Here is a 19,864-nt window from a genome sequence, read left to right on the forward strand (position 1 = left end):
TCAAAGGCTACGAAAAACCCTTCTCTACGGGGCCAACCGACCCGGAATTTGTGTTTTTTTTTTTTTTTTAAAAAAACACATTTATTTTGCTTAAATCATAGAAAATATGTTGGTATTAAAAAGTCTTCAGATTTTGGTGATATTTTAGGGTAATTTCAAGATAGCCTCTCTCTAGAAATACAAGTACAAAAACACCCGACCCTATACTTGAAGTTGAAAGGTCCGCCCGTAGAATAGGGTGGGTTTTTTTTTGTCGCCAAAAATACAATAAATAACATGACACCAAAACAGAAATTTTGACAATAATAGTTTTTTTCTGATCATTTTAATGTAAATTTTGACCAAAGTATCAGCAAATTATGATATAGCTAGATTACACATAAATATAAAATTTGAAAGAGGGACTCTAAATATACATTTAAAAATCCAAAAGCATAAATCAAGAAGTGCATATTACCGGTATTACTATTATTAAAAATGATTTATATTAAATGATGCTCCACGTCTAAAAAAATCCGGACATTGAGTTTTTTTTACATGTTTTGCATTTGGAAAATGTTCCATTACAAACCAAATGTCAGACGAATTCGTCTCTATGGATTGTCTGAGTTGATAACATCTGAGGGATAGGCCTATATGAATCCAATATCGTACTAGCTAAAACTACTGTTCTTTGAATGGAACAAAATGCAGATGTTCAATCGAAATACATGTGAAGATGAGCTCATCTTCTCTGATGTTATGCAAAATATGGTAATATCAAATATCATCCATTTTATTGTTTTATTATTTTATTATTCACGGATGTGATTAATTAGCATATTATAAATTTGATGAGGAATTTAAATATTTATATGCCATTGGGTTTTGTGTATAGGGGATGGAGGAAAAAACTTTGATTGATAATGTCATTAAAATATTAAGATACCCTGCATCTCGTTTCTACTATACTCATTATAATTATCATTAAAGTTTTGCTTTTGTAAAGCCTACAATGTTCTAGCACATCTAAAATTCTCCTGCATGCTGAGTGAACATAAAGAGGTTGAATAACACATGGAGATTAAAAAAACGTAAGTAAACAAAATCAAACGAAACTGGTAATTTGCACAACCTAAACCACAGAGCAGTACATGTATTAAACAGAACAAGATCTTGTTCATGGTTGTTTGTTTAACCATGGATATTAATTATGCTCTTCAAACACATTTTAAAAGGTTCCATGACTTGGCAAACAAAGTTATACACACTTGTGTTTATAATACATGCAGTCTTCACAGTCACTCCAGGCTGTTTTGGATCGGGGGGAGTCTGCTTGATCAGCAAAAGAGATATTTCTCCCATCTTCTGGTATTTATACAGTAAAGCTATCATTTGCTGCATATTTTGCTCAAATTTGCACTTCTTACATGATTGTAATTGCCCAATGCTATCTGAAATACCATGTAAAGGACTAAGCCTCCAAAGTAAAATTTAGAGGTTTTATAATAAAACTGGGATCCCCAAAGCTCCACAGTTAAGCGGCTAAGTCGGTTTTTTACTTTTTACCTCATTATTTTCGCTTAGTTAAAACTGAGACTACAAAACCTGAGACTGTTGGTTTACTAGGCTCAGGTTAAAATGATCAGAAGACCCCCTTGACAGTAGACTATGCCATAGTCGAATTTTATTTAAAATATGTTATTATTAGTCATGATGAACCCATTTCGTTGAATACAAAATTATACTGATGTTTATTAAAATTCAAGTATTTAATAGTAAAATGGTCATAAAGAGTTAAAAATATCAGATAATTAGTGACAATAAAAGTAACTGAATGCAACATTATCTTGCATAATTATAATGGCTGACTTTAATACTGAACAATTCTGATTTTGGAAGTACCAGTTTATTGATAGCGAACCCCGAAAATCCTGGAAGCTAACAGAGGGAGTGCGGTGACTGAAAAGATCAGATACAGATGTGAAAATCTATCAGTTGCACACAAATCAATATAAATCAGAGTTTTATGCTTTAGGCTAAATGTAATGGCCAGAGTATGCAAAATGGGCAAGTGGACTACGGAGAAGTATATACCTTGACAGATAAAGTGTTACTACATGTAGTACCGTAGCAGTAATATTATGTAATCATAGTAAATTTTGACAAAAAAGAAGAACAAAATTAAAATTTTACCAAAATCGTACATTATGTCTTTTATAATCTCCAAAATAGGAAAGATAAATGGTCTATGGTAAAACCAAATTTATCGAACGTAATCAAAACAATAAAATTATTATTTGGCCAAAACAACAACAACAACTCTGTCCCTGCCCCTTTGAGGGATTCTGATTTTCGCCAGCTAAGAGCTGGCTATCTAATCGGAGATCGTCTTTGTTTGCTAAAGAGATTACGGGGTACTAGCATTGGTTTGAATTACTTTGCGGAACTTTTTATGGTGAAAATATATATATAAGACCTGTTATTCGATTTGTAAGAAAAAGAAAGTATGCTTTGCCGTTTCAACGAATGAAAACGAGTGAGAATTTCAAAAGTTATGGTTTGAAGGAAATATAACATTAAAAGTTATATATATGCCAGGCCTATAATAGTTTCCACAGCATATCAACGAAAGAAAATGATAGTATCCTTGTTATCAGGCGTTCTTAGATTTACATTTGCAGACCTCCTGGAGATCAACACAGCATGAGATGTGAGTGTATTGATAATAACATGATTAAAACCTTTATGGACCTAAAAGTCAAAGTAAAAATATCCTATATCCTGTATCGTTTTATGGATAAAAATGACTCAAAATGTCATTTATGAAATAATTGATATCTTAAACATCAGTTTTGTCTTTTCAACAGGAAAAATTCGATGTAATTTCAAGGCCTATTTTTGATATGGGTACAATTGATATACATGTAGGCCTATTGAACAATATCAGTCTTTATACATTTTATAATGTGCTATGTATAAATTGCGAATTAATATATAAATTAATATAAAATTAATGTGCATGTATAAGGCAAGTAGGATGGCAGTTTTTAGCCAATTAACTAAAAACTGCAGTGTATTCTTTATATTAATAATGAGCTAAGGGTGGCCTAAAAGGCAGAAAAGACAAAAAGACAGAGCAATTTGGAGTAATTAATTAAAGAGTTGACAGGAAGTTATAGGAGTTAATGTTTGGTTTTTCTGTGTGCATGTTCTTATCATTGATGGTTTGGAGCAGGCGGCAAATGGCATGATAGAGCCGGCATGCAGCTTGTGAAACGGCCCGGCCGTATGGCATTTTCCAAATACTCGGTTAGTTTTGGGGGGTTTATTATCGAACCCCCATGGTTTTAGCTTCTATTTATATTATTTATTAACATATAGGCCTATTTGTTTGTGAAATTTCAAGCGGTTAAAATTTTCAAAATAATCCCATTCAATTACACGGTTGACGATGAAAATGCAATGCGACCACCACCTGGTTTGGTGGACTGTCATCCCGGACTGTCATGGAACATGATGGATCATAAAATGAGTGATCCTAAAATGCCTTCCACCTAAACTAATTACAAGACCTCTTCTGCATTGAAGCTGGCTTCCCTTTTAAAGGAATTTGTATCTTCTTCTTTTATTTCTTGCATAAAAGTGGAAAATTAAAGTTAACATATTGGCAATACAATTTGCTTCCTCCTCTTAATGATCAATTTTGCATTGTAGAAAAAATAAAAATGAAAAAGTTCTCCCCTTTTTAAGTTTTTTTCTGTCAGTGTCGTTTTTTTTTTTTTTTTTACTATGGAGTGCAGCCTGTAGTGTAGAGGTGTATCTTACTGACTTGCTTTTAATACTGACTTTCTAACCTTTTATAATTTTATAATATATAGTTACCCCTTTGGCTCTAAAATCATAATTGCAAGACTCTGAATGTGTAAAGCTATGTAGACCCTACCGAATACTGGCCACTCGTCCTTAAGTCTCCCCTCCATAAAGTACCACGGGGCAATTCGCAAAATAATACCATAACACATGTGATATGCTGAGGAAGCCTGATTACCTTTTTAAAATACCGTAGCTGAGTGGGAGGGTTTTCAATGAAATATTTTTTCATGTCAGTGAAATGATGCCATTTGCCCCACATCTCATATGCACAGTTTATCCCTTACATACCCTGTGTCTTGAATAGCTATATAGCCCAACCCTGTGGTTAAGAGGCTAGGAAATAATTCCTAATATCTCATACCCTAGTTTGTATGCCTTTATCTAATCTTGCCCCACATGACAACTTACTATTTAGCCCTTAAACCCAGCAAAGAGTCTGCTCAGTGTAGGAATTTTTAGCCTTTTTTTTTATAAATATGTTTGCAATTGGCTTATAGCCATCACATGCTGACAATGCACATAACTGATTGGTTAATCAAACTAGCAGGTCATGGTCAGGCCTAATCACAAAGTAAACATATCATCTGTAAATAAAACTATGCAGCAGGCGACTTACTTCAGAAAAGGTTCAATATAACTACATTGTATAAAACTAAGTCCATTATCTATAGTTAATTGGTCAAATGTTTATTGACTCTTGTAATAACCCATGTGTAGTAACCTGTATAATATTAGTGTTCATAAAAGCAGGACTATGAGACAAATATCCCTGACCCTGACAAAGACTAGCAAGAGCAAATGGCTGTGTAATTTATTTACTTTAGTAATAAGGCATCTTGCATACATGTACAATTTTCATTTTATTTTATTTATTTTATTTATTTATTAGACTTTATACTTCGTAGTTTATAGCCAAATTTGTTTCCTGGAGGTGGCTTAATAAAAATTCCTTTAAAAAAGGAATGGGGCGCCCAATGTGAGCTTGGTCGTGATGTATTGAATTTCATGGTGTTTAGATTTGGTATTATTATCTCATGAAACCCGGTGACACCTCATTGTAGAAATCAGACCTGTTGATAGGCTGTAAGAGGGATAGCCTTTTCCAGTCACGAATTGGGCCAGAAAGTTTTGCTACTTTGCAACGCAATAAAAACCCAATGCAAAATGAGATCCTGTAGTGTAGGTGGCTTCGAGGTGGCTTAAAAAACTAAATGCAAAATGAGGTTTAAAAAAAAAAATTGTTTTTCAGAGTCAAGACACATGTATCATTATTAAGCCTCATATCACTTATTTATTGTTGAATAAGTGCAGAGTAGGTTAGATATGAATATTAAATGTTAGACCAAAGTAGCTCAAAGTATATGTACTATACACCTGATCCGTGAACTTATCTTTTTAAAGACAAATTCTTGTTTGTGTAAAAACTGAAGCATCATAATGTGTAAAAGAATATTTGAATATTAACTGTACATCATATATAGCGATTCGTGATACCCAATCATGCTTCAGTTTATGTGGTTTAGGAAGCAGAGAATTTATTTCAATTTTATATACGCCAAAATATTTTCTGAATAATAAAAATTAACACTGAATTGATGGCGGAAATTGTATGTAAAATTTACGTAGGTCCCCACTAAAGATTACTGTTTCGTCTTTATGGGAATTTAATCTTTTAATATCTGAAAGAACTTTGGGGACCTACGTGGACTACGAATCCAGACCGTCTTACAAGAAAAATGGTAGGCTAGGCTCCCTACCTTGCAGGGCACGTGCATGCACGAAATGAATTGTGTATGTATCATAGGCCCCTCGTATTGTTTGTATGCGCCTGAGAATTCAACAATATTAATAGGCCTAATGGTAGCTCTACACATTAATGTTTTTAAGCAGATAAAATTCCAAAATACGGTACATGATGCAGTCATGTCTAAAGTGGAATTCACCACGACCTTTGCAGGACTTAAACCCCATTAAAAGCTATTAAACCAAGATAACACTCATTGAAAACAGCTCAACTGATTAAATCATATCTTCTCTGGTTAAATACACGCAACATATGTTTCTGCTTTACATGTACAATGGAGCAATGAGCTGGTATTATAGTTTCAGTTGGGTGAACGATTATTAAGCGAACGCTAGAGAACAATTCTGTGTGGGCTTTTGTTTACGAAATGAGACAATACTCTGCTTATTGTTAACCAGCGTTCTTGAAAATGAGAAGCATGGTGGTTTGCAGACTTAACACAGGTTGGAAATAATTTCTTCATATTTTTTGGTGTTATCTGTCGTTTACATATCCTTCCTAAAACACCAAAGTACGAATATTTCCAAACATCTAAATTAGCTAAAAATTTAGGACATGTTACAAAACTATACTTCTAACATACGCTATTGGTAGAGGTTACGCGTCAATGGTAAGAGCACTGTGTATTGTGTATAGGAAAATGGACAGTAACTGCAGTATGACGTTTTCTGTCTTTGCTTGTCACGTGGTATGTTGAAGTAATGAAGTAATTGAAGTTGTGATTATATGTTCAAATTTTCAAGATGGCCCCAACAAGTCAGTTGGCCGAGCGGTAAACAGGGTACAGGCGCTGGTAATATGTCGATACTGTATACATGATAGCGGTGCAGCGCGGTTCGAGCCCCACCTCTGTCGAACTAAATTTCCTTTTTTTTTAAATTTCATATTATGTTAGGGAAATGTGGCTGGGGGAATTTATGTATGACGAAGAGTGGTGTGGATCGATAGGTTCATCCCCTGCAATACGGTGATCCCCAGCCCGAGCTTGGGTCTTCACTTTTCATTCTAGCTTGTGCGAAGATTTTGTTTTTATAGGCCTATTTGTTTAAAACAGCATCACACTCACTCCCACAGCCCACACCCCCACACACAACGCATGCGCATCACAGTATAGACATATGATATCCCTATTATCATTGATTAAATATTTTGAGCTCAAAATGTAGAAATATACACTTTGAGCTCATCTTATAATAATAGCTATAACAGGGCAAGGAAAGAACTAGGTCACTTTATTACTTGATTCATGTCGTATTTTATTCATAGGCTACATGTCGTATGTATACGGACGTTGAAACTTTAAAAAGTAACAGTCCCCAACGAATTTAGATATGAGCTCTTTGATGTCCACTCCCCAATCAGGGAACTCCCTTTTAACAAAGGAGCACCTGCGTAGTACAAGGTACTGCGGCAAGGTTGCACTCGTTCTACTTGATGTGGCTTCATGTATTTATCATGCAGCCTATTATAAATATATCTATTTCATTCAAATACAGGTATGTATTTAATATAAAAACAACATTTGAGGTTTTAGGTATTTTAGTCTCAGTTCAAACCAAAGTAAGAAAGTTTGAATTCTTATGTACCGTAAACGTTCGCCTAATGGCGCACATGGCTCCTTTGCCTTGGGGTAAATTTCATGTACAAAGAGAGAGCTACCTCCTCTAAAAATCACAACAAGAATTAAGGGTGTGTGCATGCCCTTATTTGCTGGTGGGAATTTTGTGGGAGGGCGCTTTAAGTTTGTGTCTAAAATACCAGTTATATCAAAGGGGCCCATAGCGCCATTAGGCGAACGTTCTACGGACTTCCATTGACAATACAACAATATTCGTGTTGTAAAGTAGGGTAAAAAGATCTAGGCCTCAAGAAAGAAAGAACAGGAATAAATAAAGAATAATTAAGGACATAAAGAAAGAATTTTGCCCTAATGAATTTTTAGAAAGAGCTGAAGCAAGAAACTGAGTTTCACGATACAATCCTTTTATAGTTCGAAATGTGTGCTGCCGACAGAGTATGCGTCCCTTTGTGTGGTTCAGTTCATGGACCTAAAGACTCGGTTTAACAAGAATGTTAAAATTATGTTACGCCAATCAAACATTTTTTAGGCCTAATATAGAAACTAGTAGGCCTACATACCACATATTGTTATTGAAAACCTGTAAGGAGAACAGCAACCCTTCACAAAGAGAAGCTTAATTTTAGTGGTTACCTAGGATACCAACACCAGTGGCGTGCGCAAAGGGACAGGGGATGTGCCCCCTTTTGTCAAAAAAGATCGGGGAAATAATGCACCCAATCGGGGAAACTGGGGAATTAGTTATTAAATTTTAAAACAGTCAGAGAATCGAGACCCTGAACCAGACTTTGAAAACCTGCGTACGTTACTGCCAGGCCCGTACGCAGGATTTTTTTTTTTTTTTTTCTGATTTTGAAAAAAGTGGACTTTTTCCAAAGGGGGGCGATTTTGTGAAATGTGGACTTTTCCCCCCAAATTTGGACCTTTTTTGACCAAAAACCATCAAAAACCTGATTTTTTTTGCTCGCTACGCTCGCAAATGCTTCAATTTTGGGACTTTTTTAATACTTTTGCAAATTTGGGGAGGTGCAGTCGCACCCCCCTGCGTACGGGCCTGGTTACTGCCAAACACACGCCTTGGTGGTGGGCCTATATTAGGCCTATACATGTAAAACATCATAGATGACTTGGAATAAATGCAGATAAAGCAAATATAATGTAACCTTTACAACAATAAACACCTATACACGCCTAAAATAACTCTAAAAACCCTAACATGGAATTCAAGACTTTTGGTAGTCAATTGAAAAATTCCAACTTATTTGTGTAATTTTAGATACCCTCTATAGAGGGCGATGGAATTCAGATTTTTTGGGTAAGTCAATTGAAAATTCCAACTTTTTTTGATAATTTTAAAAACCCTCTATACCCCTCCATGGAATTCCAGACTTTTTGCTAGTCAATTGAAAAATTCCAACATTTTATTTGGGTATCTTTAGAAACCCTCTATAGAGGGCAATGGAATTCCAGATTTTTTTTGGTAAGTCAATTGAAAATTCCAACTTTTTTTTTTATATTTTTTAAAAAACCTCTATACCCTCAATGGATTTCCAGATTTTACATGCACTAAACAGGGCCGGAAATCCAGGTTTCTTCCTCAAGTATGCTTTGGAATTCCAGACATTTTAGAAAAAAACCATTTTGCCCTCTATAGGGGGGGTGCATGTTTTATCTGGAATAGCCCAATATCTCTATAGCATACTCCTCACCTAAACCCAAAAGTCAGGATGTCAAACGGTTTTGTATGGTATCGTGCAATCCTTTACAATCAAGGAATATAACGTTGGCACACTTTGGCATACTATATTGTAAATCGTTGCACCCTCTCTTTCAATTCAATGTTCATGAAAGCACTTTTGCCATAAATGTGCTCTCCAGTCCTCCCTCCCCCAACGTGCAACATTGATTGAGGGGGAATAAAGGAAAGAGGAAATTGTGTACTTCTCACATTCTTATAACTATAGCTATAGGATAGTTTATCTGAACTATCAGAGCGGCAATGAAGAGTTCCAAGAGTCATTGTCAAGGTGTGCCAACTATATTTTTCTTGATTGCAGTCGTAAGGAACATGCATAGAGATTGGAACGCCTTGTTGAATCATTTTATTCCGTTTTCAAAGTTACTAGCCTAAAAATTGAAAGAATTAACAATTTTTAGGCTAGTAACTTTGAAAATACTTAACATTCAACTAACAACAAAAACAACGTACACATATTTCGGTACTATTTTCTTTTATTTGACCCATCGAAATCTTTGTTTAAAAATTCTGACAATGTTCATAATACAGCACCATCTTTTTCCATAAAACAAATCCCCTCGCAAAAATGTAATAATGATTCAATCTGGGGAAGCTTTGAAAATAAACTTAAAATAACTGGCATCAGCTGCCCGCTTGTTTTCCACAAAGTGTTCCCTTATTTTAGTTATTTTCATCCATCGATTACAAAAGTATGGATGGCACATACCAGAGGGGAGCACTCAACACAAAGGACACATACGAGTCCTTAGTTTTAGGACCGCGCAGCTTCGAAAGACCCCGCATTTTACCAAATCAGAGCTGAAAGACCTTTGATTTTGATAATTTCAGCTCTAAGAGACCCCTATTGCTTATTTCCTTACATTTCTGTTTTTATCAGGCGATTTGCAGCTAAAAAGCCAAAGACTCTTGATTTTGACTGATCGCAGCTCCAAAAGACCCCTTTTACTTGTTCACAGCTCCAAAAGACCCCTTTTACCGATACGCCGTCTAAAAACCCACCACCTCAAACATTCCGGGGGAGTATACCCACCAAAACTTTATGTTGTACCTCCCCCTCCGATCCGAGGCACAGATCCCACTACAGTAAGTTTGTTTTTTTTACATTAGCTAATGAAAGTTGATTCCACGTTTCCCGTCACTCGCCCGCATCGCTTTTTCATTTTGCCTATAAAAACTTTTTTACAAGAAAAAGTCATGTCAGAAAATTGATATGGAAATAATAAAAAATGTAGTCAATAATGAAAATTTAATTACAAAAATTGCTTTTCTTTGCATTTTCATAAAAACAAACTCTAATCTTTTCTCATCTGATGCAAAATGTATGGAAAGATGATATTATAAGCATTATTCCCTGTTTTGAACAATATTGGTAATAATGAGGTCAAATAATGAATGAACCTCACCACTCGACAAAAAATATGTGACGGGAAACTTAACATCAACTTTCATGAGTCTTACATACAAGTGACAAAATAATCAACAATTTATGATTGAGAACTTATAATGGGCTATTCCAGATAATTTTGCCCCCAACCCCCAGGATATGAACACCTGATGTAGTAAAATTCGGAAATTTAGTACAAAGAGTACTGAAATCCTGACAATATATGTGCTAGGTTCGCGTGGTGGTGTTGAGGAATAAGTCTTCAACAGAAAAAATGGATTTTATTTTTAAACATCATGAACTTCTGAAATTCCTGACGAATGCACATAGGGCATGGAGGAATACCAGTAGCATTCAAGAAGATTAATTTTGTATAAATAAGCAGGAAAATCCAAAATCCTAGAAATTCGGTCTTCTATATAGAATAGATAAATCCCGGACTTTCCATATTCCTTTTAGGGCAAAATCTATCTGCAATAGCCCAATTCATTGACATTTGTGCATAGCGACGAATACGGCCCTTTGCCTATATAACGAATGTAACATGTTCATTGCATAGTTGCTTTTTGAGACGGAACACAAACATGTGCACCAAAAGTACAATTTGAATTACGAATACCGGTAGCTTGCAATCCCTGCATATAATTCCTGCTATAGTTTACTTATTAATAATTTGTGCGGCGTTCTTTTAACTGATACTGACCTAGACGCTCTTTTTCTTCTTGATGAAAGCTCCGTAGTAAAAACTTGAAAACAAATATAACATGCTAACCCCGTAAAAAGTTGAATAGATACAGAACCCGTAGTGTAAATATCCTATGGTATTATGCACAAGTCCAACTAAAAACTGAATTATTTGCAATTGGGTAATGTTCTTCTTCCACGGTGGAGGGTTTTCTGGATGTTGTGCGGTGTAGCCGTAATAGTAATACAAACACACATGAACAAATGAGTTGATCGAAAGACCAAATGCAATGCCCGGCCAGGGACAATAATGATATGCAAAATCGGAGAGTACAACCATTGAGGCATGGTGATACACGTGCAAAAACGATATTTGGCGCCTTTTGTGACGTAGTATCATGAATACTGTATCGAGGAGTTCGATGTTTTTGACGATCCAGTAGAGGAAGAAGGCAGTTTCAATGGCGGGGACGGACTCCTTAAGGTAGATGGACTGACTTTGAATCATCCCAACTATCATTAGCACCATGGTAACAACACTGGTAGCACTGCATAGATAATTGTAAGGCACTAAAACCTGAGGTGAAAAATAAGAAAAGAAATGAATGAATTAGATAATTACGATGATCATTCATGTATAATAAATAATATTAAAAAACTGAAATTTGCAACACGTGAAAAATAAATGATGTCAAGGCTAATAAATTAGCTAGTGCTGACAGGTTGGCGCCATGAGCTTCAATGCGGTTTACCTCACCGCTTGAAACTCTACATATCCTGGTAAGACACAACATGTTCACGAAGGGCATTCCATATGCTGGCTGAAAAGGGGGAAAATGATCTCTTGTGGCAGACCAAGTAAGTTAATCTGGGAACCTTAAGGGATCCAAAATGAGCGTTTATTGCGTTTCGACAGTATTTTTGTGGGACATGAGAGCACCTCAGACCTATCGAATTGCATTCTGAATACGAAGCATGTCTTTCTGATATCAAATAATTTTCATTTTTAAAAATCACAATATAATACAAATGTTATGACAAATTATAAAAATTTGATATTTTTCAAATTTTTGATATATAACAGTCCTCGAAGTAAATTATATAAATCTAATGATATATTCTTAAAGTGTATGTAGCAGGGAGGAAAAGCCGACGGTCAATTGAAAATTTTGACCTTTCATATTGAAGATATGGATTTTTTCCCAAAAAGACCTAATTTTTTTGGTGTTTTGGGAAAAAAATCCATATCTTCAATACGAAAGGTCAAAATTTTCAATTGATCGTCGGCTTTTCATCCCACCTACATACACTTTAAGTATAAATCATCAGATTTATAAAGTTTACTTCAAGTACTGTTAAATATCAAAAATATCAATTTTAATGATTTGCCATAAAATGTGTATTAAATTGCGAATTTCAAAAATCAAAATTATTTGATATCAGAATGACATTCTTCATATTCAGAATGCAATTCGATATGTCTGATGTGCTCTAATGTCCCAAAATAAATACTGTCCAAACGTTCATACCCCAGCCCTTAAAGCCATTAGGCATATGTGCAGACCCTGAATATATGATTTGCTCCATAGCGAAGCCCTTAATTTTTCTCGAATTTATACTTTTTGCATGATTGTAATGCCCAATAGTGCAGGTACAAGTCTGGTAAGGCTCACCGTAACTCACAGGTTATCAGTGTCTGTGCAAAATAAACGCATCCCAAAAAGAAAGTATCCAGTTTGATTTTGGTCCATAAGTAAAATATGGGGTCTTAAATCAAGACCTACCAAAAGTATGTTACAGATAAATTTATTCCGCATAGTTTGATACCTCATTTGTCCAAATCGATGCAGAATTGATGACACGATGATCTTTAGAATGCAATCACCTCACTTTTAAAAATTGCAGTAAATTCCGATTGATTTGCTACTCGATCAAGGCTGAGAGCATGCGCCCTATGTCTGGCAGTGATTGATGCAGCAGGAGGACATACCAGATATCGACTGCGAAAAGTGAAGGGTAAAACATTGAGGAAGGAGTAAAGGAGTATTTGCATTGAATGAAACACATGAAGTGAAGTCAAACAGTCTTAGACCGTCTTTTTTATTATGTACCTTTATGAAGAATCTTGAGAAGCAGGAAAACCACATCAATACGGATAGTGCAATTTTTAAAATTGAGGTAATTGCATTCTAAAGATCATCGTGTCATCAATTCTGCATCGATGTGGACTAATGAGGTATCAAACTATGCGGAATAAACTTATTTGTAACGTGCTTTTGGTAGGTCTTGATTTAAGATCTCATCTTTGTTTTATGGATCAAAATCAAACTGGATACTTTCTTTTTGGGATGCGTTTACTTTGCCCCATGTTGAAAGTAAGTGTTCTACAAAATTGTACATTTATTTTGATTATTCCGAGACTGCACTTCAAATTGTCCTGCACCAGGTGAAATTACACCATAATTTTCAAAATGGGGGTGTAAAAAATTAACTCAAACACGGTAATTTATTGCACCTGACCGTTACACCCGACCAGTACATTAAAAAGAATATAAAATATCAGTACTGCAAAAGACAGTAACCGCAAAAGACAGTGACCACGAAAGACGGGTGACCGTATATACATAATTGACCAACATAATCATAGCCTATTAACAAAGACCTCAGTTTTGACGGTTGACCTTTGTCTTATACGACTATCGTGCATCACACCCCGGGATCACACCATACTGATTATGTTATCGATATGCAGCGTTGTGGCTTTAATATACGGCTGATACAAGCATGATTACCATATTCACTTTACTCACCTTCCGTAATGATAACGGTTGTGTCATCTTCTGATAAACAGTAGACAGCAATATCATCAGCAAATATACCACCATCACCTTAAATGATTGTAACTCGGTGAATGTGAGAAACACCACCCGGGCTCTCTCGGTGAACACCATGATGATAATGTCAATATCTACATAGACTCTTAATCTATAAGAAATTAAGGGAAAATAGACAGTTTTTAATTTAACTGTATGGTTAGCCCGGTGGGTTCAGTTTGTATTTAAAGGTAGGACGTATGACCGTTCCAGGATTTGAAAATGACCCTCTATTTCACGGGGAATCGAGGACATTTGCAGCAATTTTACCCCCTATTTTGCGCGAAATCAAGGAAAATTTGCGCCCAAATACCTCCCCTATTTTTATCATTTTGAGGACGCATTTTCATTTCACCCCCTTATCACGAGGAAACAAGGACATTTTTCCGAAATAAATACCCCTATTTTTACCATTTCAAGGACGCTTTTGAATTTCCCCCCTATTTCACGGGGAAATGAGGACAATAACGAAAACTGTAGCGGTAAAACGCGGACGAAAGTCCTAGAAATACACCCTATTTTTCATTTCAAGGACAATTTTGCTCCAAAACACCCCTAATTTGTACAATCGCGAACAATTTTGTCCTCGAAAATTCCGCGGACATTTCTTGAAAAGTACCCCTAATTGGAACCATCATGCGTACACATTGTCAGTGAAGACTGAACCCACCGGGATGGTTAGGCCGGGTGGTTAGGCTTATACATTATATGCAATGATTTTTGCAATACAGTAATTACGATTCTGCGTAATACAGTCTATGGTAGTAAGTCTAATTGCTGAGAATATGGCAGAGCGCATTTTATAATGTGCAGCATATGGATGAATACCGGTAGAAGGCCTACTTATAAATTTCCATTGATACTTGATAGACACATTAGCTATGCGATAACAGTAACATTTAATGAATCCATACATGTCACATCTATTAAAGAGACCATCATTCAATGACAATATTGTGTAGACATAATTAAGCTTGGGTGTTCTGCGGCTTCCATACCGTACGTCGTATCAGTATGTACGTCTTTCTCCTGTCTTTATCTTCGCTAATAATAGCTCCACATGATTTGACCGCGCCTTTTGCTATAATAGTTCATCTATAGCATTACCAACTTCTTCCTAATTCTTCCTCCAAGTCTTTTCCCTCATTCTTCACTCTAGGTTCAAAGGTCCACGTGGCCAGCCCATTGGACAGCCATTACTCCTCTTTCTGCTCCACATTGACCTCTCTTCCCCAGATTCACAGCATTCTTTCAACTTACCGTACTTTTCCATTTTCCTCCACTCCACAGTCTTCACACTCACTATTTCAAAAAGCTTCCTGTCTCCTCACATCCTCTTTCTGCAGTGTCCATGTCTCAGCTCCACACAAGGTCCACTGCAAACTACATCACGGACACTTCTCTTTCATATCTTTGCTTTATTTGCAGAAATTACTTTCTTTTTTATGCACTTCTGCTATCAATCCTTGCTCTTACATGTATATCTCTGTCCGACTACTCCGCCTTCTTTAGGTGTTACACAGTTATTTGAACTGTTTGACCTCCTCTACCTTTTGTCGGCACCTTTGCCAGTGTTTAAAATATCCCTCTTGATGTCTTGAAAAGCTTCTATAAACATGTTCAAATGTCCATCAATCGTTGTCATGGTTGTAGACCTGCTTCGGTACACTTACAACAATATGGCTTGGTCATCTACAAATCACCCACGTCCTTCATCTTACCCTCTCCAAAATATAAGGGTGCGCCCTATTCTTTCCATTGACTCATCGTCATCATCATCATCTCCATTCCCACATATTGAGAAGAGGATCCACCTTTGCCATGCCCATGCCAATCCTTTCTCAATACGTCTGTCCGACTCCTACAACCATCTTAAATTGTTACCTCTGTTAGACCTGCATGCTCCACTTTTTATTTACCTTTCATCCTTTCTTGATATATCTTATTATTTTGATATTCAATGATATTTCATTCATATAAGCTGTCCATCTTTCTAGACATGCTTCGGTAGCCTACTTGCCACCATTACTTGGATATTACATCGTACACCATATCGCACCCATCAGCTTGTTACTTACTCCCCTCCACCAGGGTATACCCACTCTTTCCATGATTCATCATCATATCATCATCATCATGCATCTCCATAATTGAGGAGAACATCTTTGCCAAGCCCAAGTCCCAATCCTTGCTCTTTTTACATCTGTCCGACTGATCCCATCTTCTCAACCTTTTGTCCATCACCTTTGATATTTCATTTAAGCTAGTGTCCATGCATCAGACCTGCTTTGATAATTCTTGCCACCAGTACTTCTTGGCCACCGTGCAAATCGCACGCATCCTTCAACTTATACTTCCTCCAACACAGGGTATACATTCCATTTTTCCATTGATTCTATCATCATCATCATGATCTCCACGTATTGAGAAGAGCACCGGTGGTAGTTAATGCCCTTGACGCACTCTTCTTGGGTTGAAACTCCATCTACCATTGATCCCACCTTTGCCACTTATCCCACTACTAGGCCTATAGTGGGCTTATCAACCTTCTGTCTCTTCAGTCAACTCCAAATCTCTTCCGTGCACCGGCTTAACCTGTCAAAGCTTTCTCAAGTCTACAAAGTAGACACGTAGCCGTAGGCCTGTATTTCATTGTTATGGTCAAGTTCCAGGCTTCTCTCGTTGTGCATCATCAGCATCACTAGCAGGCCTGCAGCGGGATTTTTTGGGGGGTGCTGATTTCGAAACATTGCACCTTTTTGGACTGGGGGAAGATTTGGACATTTTTGGATCAAAAGGGCATAAAAACCTCTATTTTTTTCGCTTGCTTTGCTCGCAAATGGGACTTTCTGGGCATTTGGCATGGGGGTCGCACACTCGCACCCACTGGCTACGGGTCTGATCACTAGCCTTGCTACGCTCGCATTAGACTCGCATTTAATATTGAGACCCCGGGATTGAGACCATTTTGAAGGTTTGCAATATGGGTTCCAAAAAAATGAAGGAGGGCTATAAGGGCGGGGGATACGGGCGCATTCATAGTGATTTCTTGGCGGCTACCGACTGGAAAAATATATTTGTTTGTTTGTTTACCCAGGTTGGTCCGTGAGGAACACATGCTAATCCATGGAAAACCATGGACCGTTCCAAGCTCATACAAATGCACAAGCCTGGATAGCCAGTGTAGGCTAATATATGCATGCTGGCCTAGATAGCTTTGATAAACAAAGCAAGAAATGGAAGAAAATAGCTAGGAAAAAGAAAAGAGAGAAGGCCACTCCCAAACACAATTGTACAATTTTACTCTTAGCCCTTACTTCGTGAGAAAGGAAACTGGAATTCCAATCTCAGGCCCCGATGCAAAGGCTTGCAATCTTCTCTCCCCCCGGCCGTCCCCCTCCCGGTTCCCCCTACTCCAAGCGACGACTGTTCGTTCATTACCAGCATGATTACGGTTCGCACTGATTGATCTTGATTGAAACTGAATATAGGCCTATCACGATATGCCTACATATTAAGTCCGATGTAGTCCTACTAGCCTACTTGAATGCATGTGCACATGATTGTACTGATGTACATGTATGTATGTATAAGTAGTCTACCCCGGTATATTAAAGCATGATAAGTATGTTAGCTGTGTGTGACAATATTGGTAAGCTTACGGCTTCCAAGGTTAGCTAAGGTTGTACTACTTATACTACTAATAAGTACTATCATATCATACTACTTTAGGTCCTAGTAGGCCTAGTAGCTAGAGCTCTATTAACTCACCAAATAAAATGGTCACAGTACAATGAGGTAGTTTGGTTACAGTTGCAGTTGCACTTCCGTCTTCACCGACCATTTACAACATCGGTAGTCGTTGTCCCGTCGTTGTTTCAAGATAGAATACACACACATGCAATCATGCCATGCCGCAAGGCATGCGCAAGGTCAGGTCTCACTCAGTCAAGGTCTCACTGGTCCCGGTCAAGGTCAAGCCGTGCGTAGTATTCAAGACTGGAGGATTTCAGTCTAGCCTACAGTCAACATGGTCAAGCCGGGACATCATTATCAAGTTAGACCTGAGTTAGACATTAAACAAATCTTTGGTTTTCATGGCAAACACTTGACAAAATCTGTGAGTTAGGGACCGTTCACAAACACTTGTAAGGGGGTGGGGGCTGATGCAAAAATATTTCGACTAAGGGGGGGGGGCCTGAAAAAAATGACCACAAATTTTCATGGAAAAATTTACTTTTCTGTGGGGTTGACCCATAATTTTCATTTAAAAAAAAAAAAGTAGGCTACCTGAAATTTTTGAGGTCTGTGAACCATTTTTTCTCGGACAAAAATTCTTCAGGAAACATGATAAACGAGTTGATCAAAGTATAGCAATCTTATTTATTCCCCGATGAGTATAGATGTTGCGCCGAAATCACGAGATTGCCGAAATCCCGAGATTTCGACAAATCCCGGGATTTCGGCAGAAATGTGTTGCCGAAATCACGGGATTGCCGAAATCACAGGATTTCGGCAGGGCTACCATAAGGCCAATTACAATTGATCCTTAGTTTCCTGTTTCCCTCGCGCGTCCAAAATCAAGAATGGAAAAATATTTAATTATTTTATTTTTATTTAGGTATTTTCATCTTTTGATTGACTTTTTAATTACTTTTATTTGCTAATATCTGTTTTTGATCATCTCAACTTTGATTATGAATATAAAACAAGAACATTGTAGGGTCCCCTACTAATATTAATGTGAAAAATCAATTATACAGGTAAAATAATTAAATCCGTAGTCTTAGTCAAAATGACCAAATGGACTGTTGATAATAGTCACGACCACATTTTCAAAATAAAGAAAGTAATAGATAATTAATAATTAATAGGTAATTAATAATTAATAATTAAAAGTCACCTCGTCCTTTATTTTCAAACTTGAAACAGGAAACTAAGAATTAATTGTGAAGGGCCTAAATACTACCTACTCAGTAGTCTGACGTTTTGGGGTTTTTTTTGGAAAAATTTAAATAGGCCTACCTTTTATAGGGTTTTTTTTTTCACTTTTCCAAAAGGTTGATACAAAAGTGTGAAAATAGGCCCTACCATAATGTACGATCAAATGTCACAGCGAAGATCATTTTTTTTTAATTTATTTTTTTCCTTCACTGTGATTTTGCGGGGCGCGGGGTAGGCCTAGTCACGATTATGCACTTTCAGTTTCCCACGCGTTTGAACGGGAATTGGATTGCGTAGGGGAGAGCGGGGAGTGTTCGCCCTAGGGGTAGGTTCGCCCACCCCTTGTTTCTCAGCACTACAGCTATCGGGGAATTTGGTGATGGCAAAATTAGGTGACAAAGGCCATTATAAACTTCTCATATTAGCTACGTGATATATAGGGACGTGTTCATCGAACTGCAGCCAAAACAAAAAATTTACACCAAAACATAACTTTTTCTTGCATTAATAATGTTGTATTATCATTGATACATAAATACAGATGGTTTTAATGGAAATCTGTAATGGGAACATATGGGATTTATGGGATAAATGCAGTTATAAACTCCTTATTCGATTTGTATTTTGCATACCCTTAAGAAAATACAAAAATGTGCACAAGGGGCACGTTCGCCCTTTGAGGATGGGGCATGTTCGCCCTATATCTTCCCCGGGCGGACTTACCCCAAACTGGAGGGCGGACCTGCCCCATCCGCGTATTATGCAAAATATTGATAATTATACCATTAAACAAGGTAAAACAACTGAAAAGCATGTTTTTTTAAAGTTATGTGGTATCAGTATTGCTCATACCAGCGTTTATTTCCTAATCCATAATCTCCCCGAAGTTGTAAACATGATACGTTTAAACTCACTTTGGACCCCTACATTTTACCCTGACCCGACCTGCAACAAATTTAGTGACTCCCCAGAAGAGAATGAA

The 19,864-nt window shown here is 36.9% G+C and overlaps 1 protein-coding gene across 1 annotated transcript; it reads right to left on the minus strand.

Annotated features, from left to right (window-relative positions):
- Positions 1-9,752: 9,752 nt before the first annotated feature.
- LOC140158934 (very long chain fatty acid elongase 5-like) lies at positions 9,753-14,061 on the minus strand. The gene is made up of 2 exons (XM_072182217.1): positions 13,876-14,061; positions 9,753-11,642 (listed from the first exon to the last, which is right to left on the minus strand). The coding sequence occupies exons 1-2, from the start codon at positions 14,014-14,016 to the stop codon at positions 11,085-11,087; spliced, it is 699 nt and encodes a 232-aa protein (XP_072038318.1). The 5' UTR covers positions 14,017-14,061; the 3' UTR covers positions 9,753-11,084.
- Positions 14,062-19,864: the final 5,803 nt, after the last annotated feature.

The sequence above is a fragment of the Amphiura filiformis genome, chromosome 8 (genome assembly GCF_039555335.1).
Source record: "Amphiura filiformis chromosome 8, Afil_fr2py, whole genome shotgun sequence".
NCBI lineage: Eukaryota > Metazoa > Echinodermata > Ophiuroidea > Amphilepidida > Amphiuridae > Amphiura > Amphiura filiformis.